The sequence below is a fragment of the Protobothrops mucrosquamatus genome, unplaced genomic scaffold (assembly GCF_001527695.2).
Source record: "Protobothrops mucrosquamatus isolate PMUCROS unplaced genomic scaffold, P.Mucros_1.0 scaffold_174, whole genome shotgun sequence".
NCBI lineage: Eukaryota > Metazoa > Chordata > Lepidosauria > Squamata > Viperidae > Protobothrops > Protobothrops mucrosquamatus.
In genome coordinates this window covers 67,725-85,438 of record NW_015386250.1, presented here as the reverse complement: position 1 = coordinate 85,438, position 17,714 = coordinate 67,725, and the positions used below count along the sequence as shown (strand labels likewise).

The 17,714-nt window shown below is 35.8% G+C and overlaps 1 protein-coding gene across 2 annotated transcripts in view; it reads right to left on the bottom strand.

Moving 5' to 3' along the window:
- Positions 1-250: 250 nt before the first annotated feature.
- The window catches only part of ESF1 (ESF1 nucleolar pre-rRNA processing protein homolog), a 37,943-nt gene continuing 20,479 nt past the window's right edge, over positions 251-17,714 (bottom strand). For both annotated transcript variants that reach the window (XM_015822406.1, XM_015822414.1), the window contains exons 9-14: positions 15,504-15,665; positions 11,890-12,011; positions 7,341-7,434; positions 5,386-5,453; positions 2,780-2,929; positions 251-838 (exon numbers count right to left, since the gene is read on the bottom strand). In XM_015822406.1, coding sequence (XP_015677892.1) covers positions 551-838; positions 2,780-2,929; positions 5,386-5,453; positions 7,341-7,434; positions 11,890-12,011; positions 15,504-15,665 — 884 coding nt within the window. In that variant the 3' untranslated portion in view covers positions 251-550. The remainder of the gene's footprint in view (positions 839-2,779; positions 2,930-5,385; positions 5,454-7,340; positions 7,435-11,889; positions 12,012-15,503; positions 15,666-17,714) is intronic.

Genomic DNA, 17,714 nt, shown 5'->3' with positions numbered 1-17,714 from the left:
TGTGTACTAATGATTAGCCAGAACTCTGAATTGTACAGCAATTTGGAAATGTACATAGCTTATCAGATTCTTAATTTCAATTTTTGTGTGTGAATCAAAGAACTAATGTAACATTACAAAAACTATGACAATCTTCGATAGTGCAATAAATCTTTGAAAATGTTTGAGAATTGAATTTTAAAAAGTATCCGACATCTTCAAGCACTGTGTTCTTATTCAATGCTAGTCACAGTAATAACAGTCACATGCTTTCTATTTAATCCACTTTATTAATATGATTACAAATATCCCCATTTAAAAATGTTCAAGAACCAATTCCACATCATATTATGAAAGAAAGCAATCTCATTTTTTAATATAATCAAAATAAGTTCTATTTGCTTTTTAGGATAGCTTCATTTGCAATTCCTGTGGCAAGATTTTTATAAGCATTGAACTGGAACTGGAACAAAAGGTGAAGAAAGGTTCAAGGACCCAGTGGGTTTTTTTTTTTTAGCCTAAAATAAATTGTGTCTTCTTTGAAAGTCCATCTTCAAACTCTTCAGTCAAGTTACTTAATTTTCTGTTTCTTCCTTGCCTGAAACTGTTCTGTTTTATTCTTGACAGATTTGATTAGCATCGACAATGCAGGATCTAGAGATTTTCTGGCAACAGGTTTCTTCTCTGCCATAATGTCCTGCTCTCCTTTTACCTCAGTTGACCTTTGATCCCTTCGGCGAGCTTTCTCCTCTAAAATCTTTTGCACTGCTTTTGTTTTCTTAAAGTTTGGATCGGAAGGATCCAGATTATACAAATGGGAAGTATACATGGCTTGAAATCTGGCATCATCAACATTTACCTGGGAACAGCAATAAAGGAAATTTTACTTGCCAAAAGAAAAATGAGGAGAAAATTGTAACTGTAGCACACAAGAAAGATGTTGCTTAAGAGGACATACAATGACCTTTGGACTCAGGGAGCAATTCTCAGGCATGTTAAATACACAGATCATGAATTTGCCAAGAGACCATATATCTCACAATGTGCTAAACATGTTCGACCATGTCTTACCTACATGAAAATATCATTCATCAACTATCTCCCTGCAGTCACATGACTGGATTTTGGCCCTTGGCAACCATCTCACATTTACAACTGGTTGCAGTGTCCCATGGTCACATGTCTGCAGTTTTTTTTTATCAGTTTCTGGCAAAAAAACCCTGCCTATTTGGGAGAATGATTTCATACTTATGACATGATTCATTTAATGACCACTATAAAACAATAATTAAAGTTGTTTCTGGTCATGTGGGTGCCTCAACGTATGTCTGTCATGACTTATGACCAAAATTCTAGTCCCAATTGAAGTCATAAGTTGAGGACTACCTATGCATTCTTTTTACCTTCTTACTATTTCTTCTGGGTCTTCTTAATACAAGCACAATATAGAAACCAAGCCCATGTTGCTCCTCTGAAAACATATGAAGAGCAGCTTTTTCAATCAATCTGTATTCCCTTAGGCCAGGGGCCAAGCTGGCTCAGGAATTCTGGGAGTTGAAGTCCACGAGTCATAAAAGAGCCAAGGTTGCCTACCCCTGCCCTAGGCCTAGGCCTATTCCATAGACCAAGAGCTGATCTGAAATGGTCCAGGAATTGGCAGGGAAGCCATGTTCCATAAACTTTAGAATTCATTCTATATACCACCCCTATTTTTTCCCATACCAGCAGAATTATTCACAACTGTATTAAGCACCTTCCTAAAAGAATGCAAAAGAATTGTGATTCTATGCTTCAATTTCTATAATTTTTTATAAAGACATATTCCTTTTGCCAAGATGGGAACAGTATGGAGACGTCAACCACAGATGACATGTATAAGCCAACAGATTTATTGTCCGTGAAATATTCTTGGAAACTACTTATGTGAGAACCTCAAATGCGTAATGAAACTATTGTTCAAGAATACATTTTCAGGTAGAAAATGCAAGGTATTATGCAATGACTGGTACTATGGAAATAAGGTATCCTCAGAAGGAAAAATTACAGGAAAAGGCATATACAGGCAATTTTAAAAAAAAGACTTTTTCATGTAAAGTTTTCTGTGGTTATATATTTAGATTGACAAAATCGAAGTGGATGAGAACAAGAATAAAAGTGGGGAAAAAAATATCAAGCTTGGATTTGTTTTTCATAATTACAAATCTGTATGTTACCAATTAAAAGTGATGGAGTTTCTTTTACTAGGCCTGTTACTGAACCACCTTTCGCATGAACTGCAAAGGTTAGATCAATTATTTATATGCTGTTGTAGACAGCCAGTTTAATGTAGTAGCAGAGAAGCAGTTTAGGGTAGGCCTAGAAATCACGAGACTGTGAGTTCTAGACCTCCCTGAGGCATGGAAGCCAACTGGGTGACTTTGGGTCCAGTTCACAGGATGGTGGCGGGGAAAATAGGAGTAAAGGAATCTTAGGTGTGTTCACTACCTTGAGTATAAAAAGAGTGGGATATATCTTCATTATCATTAGCTTCCTTCTATTCCACTTACCTACATTCTACATATTCATGAAAAGACAAGGGCAAAGGAAGAATATGTAGCTTTCATTCCCATTATGCCCAACTAAGATTTCAGGAGTAAAAGATTACTCAGGGGTTAAGTGATATGGGGCAACATCAAAACAATGGGAATTATAATAGTAAAATATATTTTCATGTTAATAGCCATGTGTTTATTAGTATATATTAAGTCAAAATGATCCGTGTGTTTACTACATTTCAGAAAAGGGAAGCCCATTCTGTTACCTGGAAGCTATCTGTCAGCAGTTCCTCCTTCTTCATTAGCAACTTCTTTTTCCTTTTGCTCAAGTTCTGCTGTTCTACAATCTTGTCATAATTGAAGTGACACTTTTCTTCCTCATCATCATCTTCCATCATCAACAAAGCCATTTCAGCCTATAACAATCAGAACAGAGAGGCCCTGTTTGTATCACACTTCAAGTAATACAGATTCCAGATCTTTCTATGTCTCAGTCAAAGACTGAGCTGCTAATGCAGGACTGGGACAACCATAATAGCTGATCTATTTACAAAACATTGTTATTAGCAAGGATAAGAGCACTTTATTATAAAAGGGAAAGAAAAAGCAATTAATAGCATCACCCTCACTGCAATAAGACTAGATTAAGAATTCTAATCTCTGCGGTTTATTTGTTATGCTTTTAACTCGTCTTTCCTTTGAAAAATGTAACGTGTCTTAAACTTCCAAGCAAAATCTAATTCAAATATCAATCACAATAAAAATCTCTTAACAACATATTCCAAGACTGCTTGAAGTTTTAACATAGTTGGTGTCATGTTCTCCAGTTATATTCCAACATGGCGGACCATGCAAGTGGACTGTGGGTACTTGCGCTTATTTGAACACAATATTTTAGTTGCATCAGTGGGATATAAGCTCCTGCTCTGAAGAAACCATTCCCAACCTGAATATTTTCCAGAGATGTGGAAGAATTCTTGGAAACAATCTTATTATGGGAATTCTAACAGTTGAAACCATCTATTTTTCCACAGGCTAATTTCCTTCTATCAGTCAATAAGCAAGGTCTTATTATTTTCAAGAATTAATAGGAAAATAAGCAGCTAATCTTTTTAGCAATTTGAGAAAGGCATACTTTTTTGGCATATCTATATATCTACAAATCAAGCATTTGCATTTTACACATGGTAGATATAAATATGCTTATTAGATATGTTCAAAATATTTCCAAGTCAAAATGTTCCAGTTTCAGATAATCATCTTTTTGAAGCATAAAAAAAAGACAAAATGCATGTCACACTACTATATTCTAATTGGCATACAAAAAGAATCTAGCAAACCTTGCCTGGTCCTGAACAATTAATCATGGTTTTATTATTGTTTAAATGGGAGGCCATCAGGAAACATTAGGATTGCAAGCTTCACTGGGAAAAAAAAACACTCTGGAAAAAGGACAATAGCAAACTAGTTCCACAGTGCTGCAGAAACACAATACGGAGTTTTTCTTCAAATCACTAGAAGTTTTCAGACTTCACCAGTACCTTAACATGACAGTCAACATCTGGCAACTGCTAAAACACGATCACAAATAGCAGACATTTCAAAGCTGCCATGTATTGTTCCAAACATATGCAATATCATGACATTATGTGGAATGTCCCTGAGGAAATATTTTCCATTGCCTTTCATATGGATGCTGGTGATGTTTAAACTGATTCAGACTACATGGCAAATGCTTGGAACATCTTGTAAGTACAGACATTTCAGAAACGAGAAGGAAGAAAGCTGAGTTTCTGAGAAAGTCATCCTATGATTATCTTTCCACACTGGCTAATACAGGAGAATCATTTCACAAAGTGACATCCATTCTTCCAATGAGACTTCCATCTCGTTTCTTTTTTTAAGGAATAAGAAATAAATTCTATTTTTGTTATTAGGTTTTCCCAGCCACTAATTTCCATTAATAGTCATTTTAATTAGGGGGTCGTTCTGATTTCATGCAACATAAGCTGCTTTTTGTTTTAGCACATTGAGTGATATTAATGTATATTAACCGTTTGAAAATGAATGCAGTTCATCATTATATCAATACAAAGCCAACTAATAAATGCACTGGCAAAGTAACGTGAATTGTGGTATTTACAAGTAGTTTACATACTGATTTTTCTCAGAGAACGTTTGCAATTAACCCAGTTTGGTTTTAAAAAGCGATGTTCGTCTCTTGACATCTGCTCCTCTCTCCTACTGTTTAGACATGGATTGGGATAGCACGAAAGACAGAAGAGTCCCCGATTTCTCACTTAAGGGATTTTAAGCAGCTCCTTTCCCCAACCATCCCTTTTCATTTGATCCTTCCTCTGCTGAGGGACCAAAATGGCAATAGTGAAAATGAAAACACATCATGTTTGGACACTGATATTCTTTATTTGGGCTTGCTTGCTTAGCTTTCCTTGTCACTGGCATTCTCCAGAAGTAAGGCTTCAGTGAAAAGAAAAAACAGCTAACCCCTTAGCACAGCTAAAGCCAATGTTTGTAACAGTCTTGTTACTACCAGATGGGAAAGACCCACATGAGACACATTTTTAAACTGGGACAAGGATGTAAGTACCACTTTTTTGTAAAAAAAAAAAAAAAAAAAGCAATAATAAAAGGAACATTTTGGTTAATTCCTGAAAATGATTGTGTGTCTCAAAGAGTGTAGATAGTCTCACATCAGTTTTCAGCCTTAAGGATGTAATTCTTTGTCTTCATACCTGAGGTAATGGTATCTCATGAACAAAAGGCAGGTTCTTTTTATCCCAGACAGTACAAGTACTATTAAAAGTACTGATTCCTATATCTAACATTAGTATTTCTTTAAAGTGACTCCTACCTTCTGCTTTTCAGCATCATCTTCCTCTTCTTTAACAACCTGTCCCTTCTTTAATGTTTTTTTCAAACCTAAGCAGAAATAAATTAAGTATTAAAACACACGTAAATAATGGTCTCCTGAGATAATAGAAAACCTTCTGAAATTTCAGGCTTTAAAAACATAATAAAATGTAACTGTGGAAAATAAGAAAATGAATCATCTTCATGGGGGGAAAACTTAGTCAGAGATTATTTTCCTCAAGGGCAAAAGACTCCTGCTATAAAGGGTGGCCTAAAGTATTTTAAATGAATAACATTTATCCCAATAGGACTTTTTTTATTTCTGAGATTCTTGGGGGGGGGAGAAATATAGATTTCACAATGGTGCAAAGTCTTTTGAAAAGAGAAAGAAAAAGAGGAGAATACATGGTAGACATAAGAAAAAATAATCTCAAACCATGTTTCAGGAAGTAAAATAAGCAAATGTAACATTGTGTGCAGTAAACATTATGTAAAAGCTGTTTTTTCTTCCTTTCTCCCTTGGCAAGCACATAGGAAATATCTGTAAGTAATTCATTCAAGACGCTTGTTCTTGTATTAAAGCTATATGAAAACCTTTTGAAAAAAGCAAACCACAATGCTTTGTGTCTACCAATATATAGAGACTTGGTTTCCAAGGCTAAAAAATAATAAATTCATCATTTTGCAGAGGGTTTTATTTTTGGGGGTATGCTAGAAAGCTGAATATATTAACTATACAAAACAATCTGACTCTTTTCTTTCCTCTTTAGTTTCTATAAGCTCTGGTTTATAAGCCTATTTGTTCTGAAATTAATGGTTGCCCATAGTCCCAATTCAAACTACCGGTTATCACTTTTAAATTCCTTTGAAGTACACACCATGTATATACTGGTATTCATTAAGTAACAGCTTCAAAAATCAAATCTGCCCCACCTAGTTTGGTCATTTAAAAAGGCTGTCATTTAAAAAGGCCCCACCTTCTCAGTGGTAGGCCCAATTTCATGGAAGATTATTTCCTTGGAGGAAATAATAAATAATAATAATAATAAATAATAAACTCTAAAGATGTTTCAAAAACCAGTCAAATTAGTATTGTTCCACTGGGCATTTCACTTTTAGATTAGTTTAATTGAATAGTATCTATATTAGATTTCTATTGTTGATGCATAGAACCATACATACATACATGCAAGCACTTTCATGCACACACCCTATTCTTGTTCTGATATTGTTGTATCCTAATCATTGTGCATTTGGGGCTACAAATAACCAAGCAAAAAAACCAAAGAATCTACCTACACTGCTTAATTCATAGGTTTCAATAATTAAAAACATTAAAAGCACAATTTATAGAGTGCTGCACAAGGTCTGTAATGTACTTGTCTTGGTGTTATTTTATATAGAAGCAATTTCCTGACAAGGCAAATTACTTTTGAAATCAGGAGTCAGTCAAAGTAGCTTCCACAGCATAAAATGCAAGGATATCATCTCTGAAGATTAAGGAACCCTGCTGGCTACACCTTATAAATTCTATTAACATTTTCATCAACAGAGCTTGAGCATCGTTTGGCAGCTAAGTCCTGAATTTGCCCTATCAGCGTACTATAAAGCATTTTTGGAATCTAATCATATTTCACTTGCATTTTTTTCTATCCTCATTTACTAATTCCATCCCTTTCCAGCAATTTCAAATGAACCAATGGCAATAGTAGCAACAGACAAAATCAGAGAAATCTGTTCCGCATTCATTGCAAAAATGAGCCATTTGTTTTTCTGCTCTCATTCCTATTTTTAATTAGCAAAGAATGATTAAACAGTTTTTTTTAACACATATAACAAGTACAACGCTGCCAAAGAAGCACTGAGTGACTGCTTTTGTCACAGCTTCTTGGATAAAACATTTGATATGTAGTGTGTCATCTTTAACAATATGGGATAGCAAAACTGACATCTAACCTGGTCTTCCAAGTTCGTCAGCAAAATATGGATCATTCAAATCAACATCAGATGGGCATTCATCTTCAGTCAGCATTTCCTTAACGGCATCAGCCTGAAACAAAATACACTATATTTTCAGTATTAAATACTAGTAATATGATTAAATACATCATGCATAAAGTTATTCAAAAGTAATCCCAAGGCACAAAGCCTTCATAGAGGAGGAAAGTGATTTCAAACAATTGTTTTGCTGAAATTAACACAACCAAGGACCATAGGCATCTATATAGACTTCCTAAGGACAACTTAAGAAGTATTTTATAAGGAAATGTATGATGAAAAATTGAATTGCTAGCACAAAATGATGCAGGATTGCCCTACAAAAAACTGAACAGAATTCAAACATTTCTAAGCCAAGTGCTGATTAATATGAAGCAATACAAAAAAGTGAATACAACCATTTTTGTTTGTGGAGAATGTGTAATCCATTTTGTTCATTTTTACTAGTAATGTTGGTAACTCAATAATTTTCAAGGATCAAAAAGTTGCATAGGTCAAATTTGCCAATGTTCCTTGGGCTACAAACCCCGAGGATAATCCTGAAGTTCTGAAACATACCAAGATATTATGCAGGGACACATATTTTTATTATGTTTAAACTCTTTGTCTTCTTTGTCTTGTTCAATGTTCATAATAATTCAGAAAGACAAGTTTGAGGCAGCTGAACACCATGAAATGAACTTCGTATCTGCATAAAACACAATCCCGGATCTCTCTAGTCTTGTCTGAGTCTATGAACTGGATGCCTTGCAAACCTTTTAGTGCTACAATACTTTACAACTGGCCACGCGGGAGTTCACAAGAATTGGTCAAAAACATTGAAAGGGAATCACATTGCCTATCTTTATTAACTATTAAACTAGGCGTCAGTTGGGCTTCATGCAACAAAATAAGTTATTTTCATGCCATTTTGATGAGTCACTGTGAAACTTGGAAAATAGACTAGCTTACAGGAGACTTGCAGAGTTGGGGAAAAACAGAACTTATGCTATGAATTCATCTAAAAATCAATCAAGGACATGTACCTTGCTTAAAAGGCTCTTGTTTGTGAAGGACATGGATTTATTGTTGGATTCTTGTTTTGTCCTAAATTTTGATGCCTCATAAACTCTTTAGTCAAGAATGGTAGGAGAATCTACAATATTCAGATCCATTCCCTATATTCTAGTGAATGAAAACTGCGGTAAACAAGACACCGGGATATTTGAAGGAATATTTTCTTTTTTAGACTAAGGTACTATTTATTCATATCACAGCTCCTTCTCAGAATGAATATGCCATGGAATGGAACAGAATGGAATAACAACAGCATTAGCACTTAGACTTATATACTGCTTCACAGTGCTTTACCAGCCCTCTTTAAGAGGTTTACAGAATCGGCATATTGCTACCAACAATCTGGGTCCTGATTTTAGTGACCTCAGAAGGATGGAAGGCTGAGTCAACCTTGAGCCGGTGAGAATCGAACTGCCGAACTGCAGTCAGCAGAAGTAGCCTGCAGTACTGCATTCTAACCACTGCACCACCACGGCTCAGGGAATGGAATGGAAAAAGGGGGGAAATGTTTTCTAAAGCTAGGAATCATTTCAACTACAGGTGTCTTGAAGAAAGATGGGCAAGATAGGATAATGCTTTCTAAAAGGGTATTTAGAAACACTGCTTAAGTTTGAGATTATGCTGAGATAATCACAACATGATCAGCTGGAGGAATGTAATGACTATAGGAGAAGTTTAGATTAAAGAAACATTTGACTTAACGTTTACTAAATGGCTGCGAGCAAGTCGCTATTTCTTATTTTAGTGACTCTCAGAGTTGCTATGAAGATAAAATGACAGGCCCATTTACAAGATTGAGAGCTTCACTGGAGGAAAAATAGGTTATTAATATGAAGAAGTCAATAAATAGCTCTGAAAAATACATAGCAGCATGAATCTGTGTATAGGATGGAAGGCTAGAGGCCTCAAGCCTCTCTCCCAGAAGCATTCTGTATCTTCAGAATCTGATCCCACTCATACCTTGCTGTAACAGCTTGGTAGTTCCTGCTCTTTAACTATTTTCTAGGAAACCCCTCACCTGGTGTATCTGTGAGACATAGACTATTAAAATGTAAAAATGATAGGGAGGGATGAGCTTACATAGATAGCATAAAGGTGTGAGACTAGGTGTTTCACAGCCCTCCTTTGGGATACAGATCACTCTTACAAAAGATAAACAAAATCAAACTTTAACAAGAAAAGACATGGCCATTTACCTTTAAGAAATTTACAAAAACATATGCCATGTTCTAGGCTGACCATAAGATGGAACTAATCTGATACACAGCATGGGGTAGAAATATATGACTGAGGTTGCACAGAATTACATATTTATATAGAGAAACAAACATAAGAAATTAGAAGGCTTAACTAATACCACATATGAAAATCAAAAATCAAAATTCTTATGCAATTTTCCGGCTAGACTTTATTTATTCCTTAGAGGTAAATGGATTTCTGAAGTAAAAATCCTTCTCTGGCTTTCTTCTTTGACTTTTTTGAGCTTCCTGTAGATTCCAACCTTTAATCAGGGGCTCAAAAGAACAGAGTTAGTTTTCTCTTTTTTCCTGGCCCCATTACTCAACTTTTCTCTTTGATCTAAAAGGATTATACATTTCTTCAGTTGAAAGGGTGGGATTGGGCAGAATCTGACTGCATATATGGACAGAACATGCTTTTCTCGCTCATAAAGACATGCATTTTACGGTATGTCTGAGATGTTTACCCTGACATAACTGTCTGATATGAGGCATTGACCCTTCTATATGTTTCGTAAAATAATCTGTAGCCCACTTTCTTAATTACAGAGATTATACAAATAACTCAAAATCATAATAATCATATTTTTAAAAAGACGGTTATCTAATTTTGCTATAAAAGTTGCTTGATTAACTTTCCCAAAATAAAGTACACTCTGAAACTCAGTTTATAGAATACATTTTTTTTGGGCTGACACATTCTGAAGAAAGAAATCCATATTGGAATTAACACATCCTCAGAGTAGAAGGTTAACCTTAAAATAAAGAGATGACTGGAATTTCTACTTTTGATTTCTCCATGAGAAAACTTAATCATGGAGACTCTGACACCAGTTTGCTAGTAGAACTACAAAGTATGTATTTCTTTGAAGAGCTTTCCGGTGTTAAAAAGAAAACAATAATCTATTCATTGCTTAAGATTTTTTTAAAAAAGACATCATTTTTATTCAGGTCTTGGCAGTTCAAGATGGTTTTTGAACAACACTAATGAACATTCCCTTTAGTGATGGAGAACTTATCAAGGACATAGTATTAAGGAGATGTGTCTGGAGACATAATACATTTATTTTTCTTTTAATCATAACGTAGCTTTCATTTACAAGGCTACCAAAGGCAAAAGAAAAACACAGTTTTGATTTCTTGATGATCAATCATTTGCCTGCTCTCATACTCTCGTTAATTGCAGTTCAAATAACAAGAAAATTGTGCGGTTTCAAATTAACTTTCTAGCAGATAACAATTCCTTAGAAATATCAACGAGCTCATTGAGTAAAACTTTCCATATCAACCGGCCTGACTAAGGTCACTTGGAGGCATTCTCAAACATCCCACTGCACGACAAGTGGCAATTGGGGAAAATACAGCTCCTCAGAGCAACACCCCTACTAATGGATAGCTCTATTTAGAGAGGATCATCTCGCACTCACACTACTGTCTTTTCAATTCCAAGCAAAGAAAACTCATTTCCAAGCTCTAAAACCTGCATCCCTTGGACAAACTTCAAATCTCTTACACAAGAGAACTCTCATTTCCAAGCTCTAAAACCTGCATCCCTTGGACAAACCTCAAATCTCTTACACAAGAAATTAGTAAAATGTCTCTTCTCTGAAACTTCAAAAAGAGAAGGAGAAAGGGGAGAGTGTCACTGAAAGGGGAGAGTGTCACTGAAAGAAAAAAAGAGTGGTCATAGCAAGAATGTACCCCAATGGTTATTTCCACCTACGTTGGTCTGTAGATTCAACCTATGCTTGCTTCAACACTGTCAAAAGGCTTTCCATGAAAGAATATAGCCCTCAACAGATAAAACTTAGCTCTGGTTTAGAAAAAACAGTATACATATAGCTAAACATTTGAGTTTTGTTAACTTTTGTCAACTGAAATTATTATTATTCATTTCTTTCTCTTTTTTGCTGCAAATCATCCACCATTTTCTTTTTTCTCTGAAGGTGAGACATACATATATTAGCAACAAATAAATGATAAACAAATGAAAGACAATTAGCACCCAATAACCACGGTGTCCCTTGCAGCATGCAGCTACACATTAGGAATGTCTTGAAAATCAGTCTTACCTCCCAATAAGCCTAACCTGATATGAGTCCTAGCATAAGGATCCCAGATAAAAGTTTTCTGTGTATTAGAATAAGTACAAGTTCTTCAGGATTTTCCAAAGATAGAAACCTTTAAAATATTTAACTCGGGGCATAAATTACCTTTTGCTTTTTCTTCATTTTCCTTTTCTCTTTCTTCTTTTCTAGAAATTGCTGCCAGGGAGTCAGTTTGTCCTTGCCTTCTAGCTTGTTTCTTACCATTTCCTCAGCATTTTCTTTCAGACCTGTAACCAATGAGAGAACACAGACAGCAGCTCTTTACACCAAATCAGGTTTTTTGAAATCTGAATGGGAGAGCATATTGCATGAGTGTGAAGCTGTGGCTTCACTAAGAAGTAAAAAAAAGCAAAAAATCAACAACAAAACAAAACAAAAACCACCATCAGTGGTGGCTTGTTCTGATTGGTCTGACTGGCATTTACTAAGTTGGATTCAACCCAGTTCTTATTCAGCAAGCCAGACAAACTTGTCCTTTTGAACCATTCTTTGCCATATTCTGTTGGATTCCACCCAATTTTCCTGCCTATCCAATTTATAGATTGTAGAAAGATTGGGGTTTCCAATATGTAAATAGAAATCAGTATACATAGTCACCCTCTTTCCAGTCTTGATATCTATATATTGTTGGTAACAATGGCATGAAAACAGACAGCAAAAAATGTATTTAAAGAAGGACTGAAACAGAGAAAATGAAAATCTGACATTTTTTTTGAGATAACAGCAATCTTCTCTTTTGAAGTACTTACCTTGCAGCTGAATTCAAAAGGAATCCAGGTAAACCCATGGAAAAGAACAATATTTCCATCAGAAGAAAATGCTACATTTTTTTTCTCCTGGTTTAAAATCTAGAAAATGTCATTCATAGAGTTTTTATTAAGGCCAGATCTAGTGGCCTGCATTTGGGACTATCCTAAGAAACTACTAATAAGTTTCAGATGGTTGAGGAGATGATAATCTCTTTTTTGAGTGATTTGCCAGAAAATGAATGTTTCACCTTCTACCTTAAACCCTTCAATTTTTCTAGGCATAATTTAAGGAAGTGACCATGAAAACAAGGCATAATTGGTCACGGGAATAACCACTTATGTTTTATTCATCATTTTAGATTTATATTTGTTAAACTTGTTTTAGGTGATATGTATTTTTGCTTCACAGACTGCAATATTTTAGATTTATACTTGCATGGTTAATTAACTTACCAAGACCAGATGTCACATGCATATGTGAGTACAGAGGGTTGTTGTTGTTTTTTTTTAAAAAAAACCTACTCCGAAATCAGGCCATAACCATATTATGATGTATTAATTATATCTTTGGTTATACTTTTACACGCACTTTGATTACAGAAGGGCATCTGAGAACGCTTAGTTACAAAAAGCGTCTCATATAAGAGGAAATTCAGGATGCAAAGCTCCGATGCGTTAAAAAAAAAAAAAAGGCAAGAAACCAGTTTCAACAAATCATTGTAAAATGGCTACATTAAAATATGAAATAGTCTAATTACCTTTTTCATTTGAATTGAGAAGTTGTCTTTTATAGAAATTGTTATGCGAGCTCTTTCTTTTTCCACGTGTATTCCAGCACAGTGATTTATTTCATACAAATCACTATTTACCTCAGTATCTGAACTGAGAAAGTATAACTTGCAACGGGGAGGACTGCCAGGATAGCCAGGATAACTAATAAGCCTGGTTTGACAACAGAAATGCAACAGCATATACGTGGATGCACAAGCAACTGACACAATCCAGACTTTCATTTTTCAGACTTAGCTTAACAACAACTATGACTGTTTAAAACTGTAATGGGACTCTGCAAAAATGATCTCGGCAACAGCTATATTCTGAAAAAATAAGTTGTTCTTTAAAGCTAATCTGAAGAGACAAAAGGAGGAAAGACTTACGCTTCTGTCCTACTGGTTTCTTAATCCCAGCAATAGAGCTCTTTCGTATCAGGTGTTTGAAACATGATGCAGTGTGCAATTTATGGTAAAAGCTAAGATAATTTTGGACCAGCCCTTTTTTCCCCTCCGTTATAGCATGCCAAAATGCAATCAGCCTGTTCTAACCTATCTGCTCTTTGTAAGAAAAGCTACAATAGTTATGGTTAGCAAATTAACAGATCACTGAGATAACTACAAAAACAAATGGAGTTTTACATATTGATGGCAGCCTCAAAATGTTATTTTAAAAAGGCAAGGTTAGGTGTTGAAGCATATTTTTCCATAGTACAGTTCCTAAAAAACTTAAAAGAGTTTTTCCAGAGAATGAAATCAACTGCTCCATTTGGAAGAAGACAACTTGGATGTAATATGAAGCATAAAGGGAATGAACTTCTGCCATAAATTAGATTGTCTTACAAGCCACTTGCCAAACCATTTTTCCCAATTTGTCTAAGCAACCACAATGTGCAAAGTCGAAGAACTGTTTAGAGGAAACAGGGTAAATGGTGAGAAGTTGCAGCATACGCTATATTCCTACGTGTTCATTTGTAATTTTGGAACAATAAACTTTCCAACAGACCTGACACAAAATTAAAGCGCTGTAAATAATGAACTGAAAAGGCTTTTTCCCCCCTAGCTGTCTATAGCATTTTGTTACTTTAAAAATATTGAAACATTTCCACCAACAGAGAGGGGCACATCTTCAGCACATCTTAATTATTTTTTAGCTTTCACTTAAACAACAATATCTCACTGCAAGATGGGACACACAGATCTTTTCCTAAAGTGAAAAGGCAGACATGAGTTTTAGAGCAGAAGAAATGAAAATGTGTCGAGAAAAAGCAAGCTTATTTTTTCTTTCTTTCTGCATAAGGATTCTGCGTATGCAAAAGCAACTCTCCATACACCTTGTACAGGTAATCCCTGACTTATGATTGGGTGGGACCTGAATTTTGATCTCTAAGCAGTGCAGTCATTCAGTGCAACTGCACCCACTTTTACGACCATTTTTACTCTGGTTGCAAAGTGAATCACACGGTCATTAAGCCAACTTAGCTTCTCCAATTCATTTTGCTTGTCAGATGCTGGCTGGGCCAAGTGGCTCCAAGAAGCTGCAACCATCATGAATCCGATTGCCAAGTGCCCAAACTGCAATCATGGGACACCAGGGGTGGTGGCAACAGTCGTAACTTGGAGGACCGATTGTAAGTCACTTTTTCCGAGGTTGCCATAAGGTTAAACGGTTGTTAAATGAACTGTCATAAATTGAGCACTGTTTTGCTATTTACTATGGTGACAACTCTCAGAAAGACAACTACAGTACTGTATTTGTGAGCATAACCATTCTGCAGCTGCTAAACTCTAATAAGACTAAGCTTGCAGCTGTCTTCCACAACAAAAAGACTTTCTGTTGGCAGAAAGACTTTCTATCCCTAAAAAAAAAATCAGCACAGCCTTCACACTCTCTCTTTGCTACTCATAGACAACTAGAACCACGCTTGTAGCTGGCAAATTCAATTTAGGGCCAAAACAAAGCAAAAAACCCCAAAACCTACAGATGTAAACCTGCAGAAATCTCTTTTGTGCTCATGTTCTCTCTCCATATACAAATATTTAAATACTTTTAAGTAGAATAATTTGACTTGATATTGACTAGTCATTAGTTTGATTGCTGCAATCAGTGTATACTTCAATGATGGAACTTAAGCTATTCAGGGAGAAGAAATCAGAAATGGACAACCAATGCTATATAAAAAAAGAAAGAGCAACCTACCAGGAACCCATTTGATTTCCATTTCCATATCAGTGTCTTGCCACTTCTTTTCTTTTTCATGAATACTCCGAAGAAGTTCTCGGTATTTGGCTATCTGGTCATCATCATCCTTGGAATGTTCTTTAGGTTTATCACCATCCCCTATATCTGTTTCATCATTACCTTTAAATAAAAGTGAAATGAGACTCTTTCCAAAAGTTGTTATATAAAATTGAACTTAAATTAGCCATATTTGAAAGGGGGAAAAATCAGGCCAAAAACGAGGAGCATTCTCATAACTTGCAGAGCAGGCTGCAGATGAAGTCTGGAGTTTTCTCCCTCCACATCAACTATCTGACAACTAAGCACTCTACCCTGATTTTCATGTTAAATTTAAAAAAAAGGGATTGTTCTGATTATCTATTCCAGGGTTTGGAAATGAACACTCTCCAATGACGCTTTTTTCATGAACGCCACTTGATGGGAAACTCAATGACTTAATTTATACATTCAGTTAAAAAAAACCACTTTTCCTTCTAAAGAAAACTCTAGGTAAATGCAGCTAAACAGAAGAAGATAGATGGCTTTCTTCTATGCAATGCTTTCAATAAATATACTGAAGAAAATAAATACACATTGCTGTTTCCATCAGATTACACTTTTCACTTTGTTCTTTAAACAACCCAAATTCATTCTTTCTCTTTTGCTGTTTTTGCTTAGTCCCCAATAAATATACTGGTGAGAATGTTATGTACAATACTTTATAATTCATAAGGAACATGCTAAAAGAATGGCCCTACATTTTGTGTTAAAAACTTATTATGTTTTCAAAATCGAAGAACATTCCAGTCTGAAAGTATGCCAGTATATATTTTTTGTTTCATGATAAAGCTTTAATCAGAGTACTCAACTCTGATTAGCAATGAACTTTTCATATGACTTGTAAGAATCAGAAAATAATGCAGGAAAAGTATTTTCCAAACCAGTTGTTAACCATGATAAATCAAAACTATTCCCTCTGAATGCCAATGTAGATGCAGAGCTAAACAAAAGTTTCTGATCGGGGGAAAAAAATAGCAGAAGTGGAGAAGCACTGCTATACTTGTGCACAAATTTAAACGTTTACATTGTATAATTATTAGGATGCTGAATTGATTATAATAATAAGATTTGATTCTACCATCAGCAATTAAAGAACTTGGGTACCTGAGGAATGAATGAGGCTTGGGTAGTGATCATAATATTAGCACTGAGGTTTGTTAAACATTTATTTATTTAACATATTACATAGCCGCCTCATGAAAACATACATTTACATAACAATCTAAAAACAATGAAATAAATAAAATAAAAAACACAAAAACCATGTGACTTGACCTTGTTGGCTCACTATGGGATACCTGAGGTTGATGGAGAACCCATGTTTTAAGGGCCTTCTGGAAGGTTAACAAAGATAGGGCTAACCTCACCTGCCTGGGTCCTGCCAGATGGAACTCTTTTGGAGATCTACAACATACCCCTCCTGCTGGACCTGCTTCCCTTCTTCATACAGAGGAGAGCTGACATCTCCTGAGGGGTGGAGAAATGGAGCTCAGATCCTGAAGATCTGCGTTCCATTCCTGCAACCTCCCAAAGGCATTTCTTTTCACACATAGAAGAGAGCTCAAATCCTTTGGCAGGCAGCTCTTTCAGCCAGTCCTTAGAGGTAAGAGGAAGCTGAAATCTAAGCAGAGAGTGGAGAGGCAGCATAAGATAAAGAGTGTCGGATGTATCAAACAAGTGAGGGAAAGCTCAGTGCTGGCCATATAGAAGTCTCTCTCCCTCAAGGGCTGAAAATCTTGCTTAGACTTTGGCCTCGAGGATTTTCAACTCCTAAGCAAAGTCAGGGTCTCCCTGCACCAAGGCATGGTGCGCTTTTTAATCTGAGATTTCGTCCCCTTAGCAACCGCAACTGGGAGTGCTGGGATTGCAATCACCAAGCGAAGCAATCACATGACCTCTCACTTAGTGACTGCTTCGCTCAGCAACCAAAATTCTGGGCTCAACTGTGATGATAAGTTGAAGACCTTCTTTTCCCCACCTACATCGACTGATCCGAGTTCAGAAGTCATAAGGCTCTGTTGTTTGCTTTAAAATGAAAGGGAACAATTCCCATTTCCTTATGTCCAGAAAAAGGAAGAACAGAGGTCGGGGGGGGGGGGGAGCCTGTAAATCAGAAGCTTGTATGGGTTT